Below are 9,483 nucleotides of genomic sequence, written 5' to 3'. Positions count from 1 at the left end.
TTTTGTTTACTTAAAACACAATACACATCTGTCAGTTGAACCAAATAGCCACTGAAAATGCGTGGTACGAAGAATGTGATACAACATGTTGTAAATGTGAAGATTTTGTATTACATGCTTTGCAAAGGCATGTGCGGTAGTTATTTCTGTACTGAGGGCCAGGCATTACTACTTGCTGCTTTATTCCACCTATCATAGGTGCTGTTATCTTAAGTAGAACAAACTGAAAAGAGCATACGGATGACTCAAACTCAAATTTCGTTAGAGCTGGTAAAATATGCACATATTGACAGTTTTCATTGTTGTATACTTAAAAGCATTCAGTAATAGATCACGACAATATAAAACAGGCAATTTTATTAAATGTAACAAATGCAACAACCTGGAAAACAAGGACATGTACTTTAAACATCATCATTTGGCAATAACTAACAACACCAAATAACAATTAAAGGACATTTGTTTTTTCTCATTAGCTAGTCGTTTTACTGTATGTAAGCAAAAACATTCTGTTCGAGACCAGAGGAATTGGCAAGTAAATGTGTATACAGAATACACAAATAACAAAAATAATATCAAAATGTATTATTTTATTTCCGTTTATCTCTGGCAACCAACCGCCCCCGTAGAAAAAAAATGGGAATAATGTTTAATTTGGGATACAAATTATTAAAAAACAATACACGAGAAAATAACATCAAACAACAGACATAAACAGTCTGAACCTTGAGCTTGGCACACAATCAGTTTTCAATATGTCTCGTCAAGGGCATATTTCCTTTAATTAATGTATTTATTAATAATTCTTATGTTTTGAAAGGTAAAGTATTCGTCCAGTAGAGGTAACAACATAAATTAACATTTCAACATTTACGTTTTCGATCTCTCGCAATAAATGTACAATTTGCCATCAAATAGCAACGGAAGACTTTGGATTATCCACAATGGAAGCATAAATTGTTGGACTGGTAAATGACGGAGAAAATTTAACCTGAAATTAGGAATATTTGATTACGATTGAACAGGTCCATCTGTATTTTCTGCAGAGGGCTGGTGTTAATTTTTATATTCATATATTCAGAGGTGTGGTAGAACTCCGAACATTATTTGCACACTGTCAGTAATGTTGCTGTAGCATTTTCACCCTAGAGTAATGTTTTTTGTGCCTCATCGACCAATGAGTATAGAAAATCCCATAAGAACTGTGCCTTTCGGTCGTTGTGCTTGTGTTCATCCTGCAGAATTTTACATATGTTATTTTTATGTCATGGCTGTCTACCATTCTCATTCTGTGGGTACTGCGCTACCTAGTGGGTTGATCAGAAACTGCTTCTATACCGGTTCAATAGTGAGTCCAAGAATGTGTATGATTAATATATCAGATGCAGAGATGTCTCTTCCTGTGTGGGTAGGTATCCTCGACAATTTCTTTTTTATGTCCACCAGTGTAGATCAGTGGTTTTCAAACTGTTTAATGCTGACCCCCACACAAAGTGGGGAAAAAAATAATCGCCCCTCCTCAGAAGTTCTCCTCAATTATTCTATTAATGTTGACACTGTTTAAATATGTCAAGACTTGTGTAAACATTGCAGTTAAGTTCCATTACCTTTTTAGAAATGTAATAACTGTTTTTCTGCTTAAAACAAAGCACTGTTATCTGCATAATGATTCTTTTAGCCAGAACCTAACGCCCCATCCCAACACCCCCAACACTTCAGTCCCCCTAGTGCAGCCCTCCCCCAGTTTGAAGACCCCTGGTGTAGATGGAAAACTGATTGGCTTATCGACATGTAGGCCAATATTTATACTTTTTTGGCACCACATTTGATTCATTTTTTATGCAAAAGTGGTGCAAACTTACAAAATACAATTGTATTTTGTAAGTTTGCGCCGCTTTTGCATCAAAAAGAGATGCAAATATGGCGCTACAAAAGTATAAATATGGGCCTTACTTCCTACGCATGGAGCCACACACCTTTTCATTTATTGTTGTTATTCACCCTTTCATGTCCTTTCCTAAATTATTCTGCACTACTATGGCTTTAAGGCATGTGGTTCCCGCCACTGGGCCTCTGCTGAAGCCTAGCCACACAACTACTGTGTTTCATCCTTTGGTAAAGCAGTGGGATGCGCGCCCCTGATCTCTGTTACCAGCTGTACGAGGTTCTTTTGGAAAAGCTGAGCTTGCAGTCATATTTAGGGTACCCCTATCCCGCTTAAGATGCTGGATTTCATCTCTATGAAAAGGAAACAAGAGTTGAGAAATATGGCTAAGAAACTCGGCGTGGTACCAACATCCGTCTCTGTAAGTTAAGGCACCAAGTCATCTTTATCTAGGGGCAAGTCACTTGTGTGGAGGTTGTTTTATTGACCTTACAGACGTGGCGTAAATAATGTCAGGGAGGTGTAAAGTACAACCTCACGCAATCCTTCCCCTGGTACCTGACAATCCTTTTCAGTGGATCGGGTTGCTGAGGTCAATAAAAAGGGTGTCAGGTGACCACAGGTGGAGAGCCATTTTCAGAGACCAAAACTGTCTCTTGCTCCTGCAATCGTTTTAATATAAAGCCTACCTATTTGTGGTTCCACTTTCCACCTCTCTTAGACTACAATGGATTTTCTCCACTTGCTACACTTACTCAGCCACCGGCTCTTTACTCACCTGCTTTTAGTTGCCTTGTCGCTTTAGTCTTGCGCTTGTGCTTAGCACATGAACTACCGTAGGGAGGGTTGAGCTCTATAAATGTAACTACTTCTGTAAATAATAATACTATCAATTTGAGGCCCCCTCCTGAAGTGGGGATCAGGGCCAGCTTTAGGGTGGAGCGAGTGGTGCAGCCGTACCTTTCGCTGACTTCGGGAGAGGTGCTGTGTTCAGAAATAACTTCTGCTTTTAAAGCACCTGGCAACAATAAAAAATGTCAACGCAGGTGATTAATGTTTTTGCTGGCGAGACATGAAATTCTATCTAGTGGCAGTTTGGAGTCCAAGTAGCACAGAGGGTTAATATGCCAGCTGCAATGAAAGTGGACAATGCTCTCCAGAGAACAATAATCCTCGTTGTTTTGTGTGACATTTCCTATAGAATGATTTGCACACACAAGATTTATTCCCTCAGTATAACCTGTGTGTGATGTAAAGTGCTCTGACACCCGAGGGTTGGTATGAGTAGTGCTATGAAGCAAAATAAATGTGTGTGAGAGAGCAGTTGTGGAAAGATGAGTGAAAGATGAGTGGTACTGTGAAGGAAACTGTGGAGAAGAATGTCATGGGGGCAGTAAAAAAGATTGTCGCATTGTGCTCCTCTAACTCTAAAACCAGCCATTGTGGAAATGATTATCTGAAGTTGCATTACACATTAATGTTTACTCAAACACTCTCTGGATTTGTTTCTATTTATTTATTGGCCACAACAGCCAAGTACATCCTCCTTCCATGGAACTGGAGGAGTAGCTTTACATATGCTTTTGGAGTTGTTAATAACATGCAAAATATTTGTGATTACATGCAAAACTGCATGTGCTGAAACTGCATGCATTTTGCAATACCTATATCAGCACCAAAAGACACCCTTCCACATTGACAGAACCGGACTGGCTGTACTGGGACTCGGGCATTTTATGGGTGGGTTGGCAGGGTGAGGCTGGCTTTGTTATTGGTGAGGGCAAGTTTTGCTGATGGAGGCAGGGCCTGCCTAAAGCGCTTTAGCACTTAACAATGCAAGCGCGTGGGTTTAAAGCGTGCCCGGTCAAACCACACATACTACAAAATGTGTTTTTGCATCTGGTTGGTTCCCTTCGTTTGACCGGTGATTACAAGCAGCACTGGCCTTTAGGGCTTCAGAGAGAAGGAGGCTCAGGGAGTTCAAAACATATTTGATAAAGACTCTTCAGAATTCAAAACAGTGTAACTTTAAAATGTGGCCATTACAACGAATTTCAGTTTAATAAATTAAATAAAACCATTGTATTGAGTGAGAATTGTTAGAAATGATTCTAATCATGAATTTCTAAATCCTTTATACCTCTTAGCCACTGCCCTAACCACAATGCTACTAGAGAACAATCAGGAGTTGCCTTTTACCCCTTTTATGTGGCCTGAGTTGGTACTATAAATGGAGAGTAACATTACAGTCTTTGTTTTTTGTGCAGCTCTCACCCTGCACGGTTATACAGGTGCTCTAATGTGATGATGAAAGATAAGGAGGAAAAGGAGGCACCTAAAAAAATATATATAATAATTGTCTAGGATCACAGAATATGGTTAAGTTGAAGCAAGGGTTTCTGCAAGGTTTCCAGATTTCAAAGTATGCAATTTGGCCACTAAGAAGTTGCCTTTCTGCTTTCTGAAGCCAAATCTTAATGCTTTGTATTTAATGTTTTGAAGAGCTAAACCAGTGCACTGTATTAAATACACCCGGACTAGACTTGTTTTGCAAGGACTGGAGGTGGTGTTTGCCAGAATGATGATTAATGCAGAAGCTAAAATGAAAACAGCACTACCAACCCCCGGTCAGTACATTGAAACTAATTGCCCAGGGTAGCTAAAAGTATTTATTCATTGTTATGCATTCTAGAATTCATCAACCCGCACAGTCCTCACCCATCCCACCTAATGTGTTGTAAATCGCAACTCATTAGTCATTTTCTTTTACAAACAAAGCTTGTGGCGAGAACCCTCTCCTCCACAAAAAAATAAATAAAATACTCCCTTGCAATGGTCACTTGTTACATGCACCATGAGAGCTGGTCTGAAAAACATTTCCCAGGGGTGCTTTGGGATCCCAATCTAGCCCTGCACGCCGACAACTCCAAACTTAGTACAACGGATAAAATGCCATGCAAGTCCATGCCCTATTCTACTAAACTTCATCTGCAGCAGAAACTCTGTGAAGATCAGAAATCTGTGCAGTAGGAACTCTCAATATGCAACAATGGGTGTTTTTGTGGATCTAGTATAAATGTGAGTGGGCCAAAATTAAGTGAGTGTGCTGAACTTCAACAGCAGAATGTTGCTACAGTAGGACGTTTCTGAGTTGGGATGTTAAATTGATGCACATTTCAAGCTTCTGCTATCATTATTAGAAATTGAATCATGATAACCATTATTTTTCACATTAACATAGACATGCTTAATGACAACAGAACATGCAGTGGTTGAAATACTAAATTATTCAAAGAATAATGGATACATACTGATAAAATGATCTGCATTTCTGAAAATGTTTTATTAAATTGTGTGATGCTTGCAGTGGGCTAAAGAATGTGTACATTTCCAATTGAGGTGGCACAATTGATGTAAAAGTTTTAAGGATATGACACTGAACGTGGTAAGGATTATGTAAGAATGCATTCTATTTTTTCAAGGCAGGTTGTTACTAATTTGAAAGTTTTAACATCGCTTACACACTGAACAGATTAGTAGCTACAACATATTGGATAGTCTATAAAATTAGATGCTAAATTCTACTTATCGTAAACGTTGATACGTTCTCCGGCTTTATGTCAAATATAAAACATTGCAATGAATCACTTCAAGAATACTCTGAGATGTAAGCACCCAAGATGGTGCTATCTACACTTTATATTTTCTTTGTAAAGGAACCAAATCACTGGTGGACTTGAAACATTGGTTCTGGCTTATTAAGATTAAGACATCCGTAACTATGCAAATCAAAGTTTAAGATTACATTTAATTGCAATCTATTTACATTTGGGTTACTTATTAAACATCTCCCTCCAAATGGGTGCAATGTATAACTTTTGAAAAAAAACTGGTGCAATAGTAAGATAGTTACAAAACAAACACAGATAACTTTTGTTTTTCCTTACTGAACGTGGGTGTATTGTGTCCCTCTAAATTGTGGCTTTCCCAAATTCTACTTCAGTTTTTTGTTATACTAAGTATTTGTCTGAAACACCTTAGAAGATATCCACATCCAGAAGCCGAGGCTACCGACCCAAAGTCTTCCTCCACATACATGCAGCACGCAACCAATCATACCACAACTTGCACTAAATAGAACACCAGAGCCTTTTTCTCCTACGGCGTACCTAGCCTTCCCAGTCACTTCACCACACAACAGCAGAATACTTAATACAATGCAAATAAAAGCATATCATTTCATAGCAACCCAGTGCTACCTCCTCACCCAGTCATCTACGTCTCCAGCACATCCTCGCAAACATCAAGTAAAACCACCATAGAAAAAGTGACAGTTCCAGGGCGTACCCATTCTTTAGAATATTATAACGCCCGCCAGAGGCACAAGGTCCAACAGAACTGCACCCGCACTAGGTGAACACCAGCTGACACAGGCTAGGCTTAGGGCCACATGACCAGATCCTTACTGCCCCCCACAAGACAGCTCGCTACACACAGGATAGGATGGAAGGTTGGAAGACCCAACTCTTCCCCTTTATGGAGCACCTTCAAAAGGTTCAATCACACCCTCCAAACTACCACCCATGCCAAATGTCATTCAAGAATGCACTTTTCTAGTAGAAAACCTGTGGTGGACGAACTCCAACAGACAAACGTCTGTATAAACTAGCAAGAGTCCAAGCAGGCGGTGAACAGAGCACTATGCCAATTTTCTGTAATTTAACCTAACATGACGTGATATGGAGGACTGCCTGAAGCAACGATGCATCCACCAAACACAGTTTCTGAAGCTGGGAATCAATATGAGAGATGTAATTATGTTTAATCAAATACTTTTATACAGTGTTGAGGCTGAACTAATCACCATTGGCTCCGTTGCCCCTGCACAGAAGCCACATAATATGAAGGTGGAAAATTGTATCAACTTTGTCATCCAGCACTATTACTTCAGAGTCAGAGTTCCTTTTTATCAAACGTGGTTAAAAAAAAAACACATATTAAAAATGATGCAGTCTGCCTCTTCCTGGTTTGTTCAGATTCTCTGACACCGCTCGACACCTAAACAGTTCACTGTATCAAATCTCATTTTACAGGACTGAAAAGCCCACGAGGCTTCATTACAACATTCTGCCTTTCAGCCTCAGCTACATTTGTTATTTTTCATCGGGATAATCACTGCACAAAATGTCCAGGGCATCCATTATCAACATCTGTATGAATGTATTTTTAGAGGCGAATGTGCTGTTTGTCCCACATACTGTCTAGAAGACCCTCCTAGCTTTAGTCCTGAATGACTATTTGTAACTATCAAAGAAGCACTGAGCAAGCTAAGTAAATATGTCGAAGAAACAGGTTACCACAGTAAAATTGGCATAGGTAAACTGTGAGCTTTTGCTAACATCAATACTCCGTCTACCACCCTTCTCAGGAACAAGGATGGTTTTTTTTTCGTCCATACGCTTTAAAAAAAATGTATTTAAATGCTTTTGAACGTGCAGTCCCTTGGCAGAAGCACTTTACAGTGCTGTCCAACTACATTTTGCAGTAATTTAAGAGGCGAGGCACGCAGAAGCTCCGAGGTTGCTTGGAGATGTCCGATGAAGTGCTCTCATGCTTTCACAAGCCTTTCCACTTTCTATTAGCAGAATTGTGTTACTTGCCTGAAGCAATGCTAGAAAATGGCTGTTTAATCTAATCTTATATTTAATTTAACCAAAATTATCAACTGCAGGGACTGGTTCTACTTTAGTGAATTTACAATATGATAAAATGAAAGTAAAATATGTAAAAAATTGTCTATATTATAAGAACTAATTGATCATTTTGTCTCCTGTCAGCACTTGCGTCAAATGTGGAATGCGTGGTTATCTCTCTGAAAAAAGACCAACAGTGCCTTTTGAATTTTTGGTTTCAAGCCTCTCAGATCTTTCCGTACCCCTCCCTTCATAGTGATGTTGTTGCACAGTGGATTGTAAATTTAAGTTGATGGGTACACTCAGGAAAGCAACAGAGAAATAAAAGGGTACCAAGAAATAATACATGTAATTTGTCTTCTGCTAACACTGGCTTCTGTACATTGCTATATAGGCAATATGTCATTTGCTATGCCCCAAAAACAATGGTGCCTGCAGAGTCACCACAATGCATCCATTTCAGCTTCTCTAAAATGGAAGTAAATGGGGAGCAGAGTGCATGATGAGAATGTTTGTTTTGAATGTTTCATATAAAAGTAACCTTCATTCTGGGTTTGGATTTGTATGACATTTTATTCTGAATATAGATGGAAAGGGTGTTCTAAACCAAGGATTAATTAACATTGCAGCTTCTTTCACAAAAATCAGTGTTCTGTGGTTTTCCTTTGCTTCTAAACTCTTCCGGCAGAATGTTTCAACAAGCATTGGTATCGCAAGTCCCGATCCTTCCCATCGATCAGTAGAAGCGGTGTTCTTGTGAAGTAGTCTATCATCTGAGACACTGACTGGAAATGCTAAATTGAACAGACAACAAAAGATGAAAGCTGAGCAGCAGTTGAAATGTACCCAGCATTTGCCCCACCTTCCTCAATTCACACCATTTCTCTAATATTTCACACACACCGTCAACAATGCTCATTAGGATTGTCCACACCCCATTCCTGATGCTACCTTTTCATTTAAAGTCTGCATCTATTGGCACAGCAGTACAGCATCCATTTTGGGACATCCTAATTCCTCATTCCTCATCCATGCTTCTCATACCCTTTTCTCATCCATAATCCCTACTTCTCATCCCTGCTTTTCATTCCTGCTTTCATCCATCATCCCTACTTCTCATCCATCATCCCTACTTCTCATCCATCATATATCATTCTTTCTTCTCATCCATCAACCCTACTTCTTCTCCATCATCCCTACTTCTCATCCCTCACTCCTACTTCTTATTCATACTTCTAATCCATCACCCCAACTTCTCATCCATCATCCCTACTTCTCTTCCATCATACTTACTTCTCTTTCATCATTCCTACTTCTCATCCCTGCTTCTCATCTCTACGTCACTTCCATCAGCCCTACTTCTTATCCATCAGACATCATCTCTATTTCTCATCCACACTTTTAATGCATCATCTACTATGCCTACTTCTCATCCCTACTCATCGCCTATGATTAATCATGTCTGTATCTCATCCCTACTTCTCATGGATCTTCCATTATCCCTACTTCTCATCCATCTTCCCTACTTCTCATACCTCATCCATCATCCCTACTCCTCATCGATCGATACCAATGGGCCTTCAGCATTTATTGTGCCACCCGCTTAAGTAGCCCTTTAACCATAACTCTGGCCTGCTGTTGCAGAGCCTGTTTGTGCAGATTTACACTGCCATGTCGACCTGTCAAAATAATCCTTTGTTGGCTTAAACCTTCCCTTTTCATACATGTAAGTCACTCCTAGGGGAGGCCCTGGAGAGCACAGATGGCAGGGTGCAATATATGTAAAAGGTAGAGCATGCATTTTGTAGTTTTACATGTCCTGGCAGTGAAAAACTCTGAAAGTCGTACTACTTCTGGAAAAGATAAGCTTTCTATGTTTGGTGTCGCTGGAAGCAAAATGTAAAA

At 39.6% G+C, this 9,483-nt stretch overlaps 1 protein-coding gene across 1 annotated transcript in view; it reads right to left on the bottom strand.

Moving 5' to 3' along the window:
• Positions 1-342: 342 nt before the first annotated feature.
• Positions 343-9,483, bottom strand: part of LOC138246964 (lymphocyte cytosolic protein 2-like) — a 98,856-nt gene continuing 89,715 nt past the window's right edge. Inside the window, exon 8 of the mRNA XM_069201713.1 lies at positions 343-8,372. Coding sequence (XP_069057814.1) covers positions 8,250-8,372 — 123 coding nt within the window. The 3' untranslated portion in view covers positions 343-8,249. The remainder of the gene's footprint in view (positions 8,373-9,483) is intronic.

This window comes from Pleurodeles waltl, chromosome 7 (genome assembly GCF_031143425.1).
Source record: "Pleurodeles waltl isolate 20211129_DDA chromosome 7, aPleWal1.hap1.20221129, whole genome shotgun sequence".
Taxonomy (NCBI): domain Eukaryota; kingdom Metazoa; phylum Chordata; class Amphibia; order Caudata; family Salamandridae; genus Pleurodeles; species Pleurodeles waltl.
The sequence above is the reverse complement of the archived record's forward strand: the minus strand, read 5'-3'. Positions and strand labels throughout refer to the sequence as shown.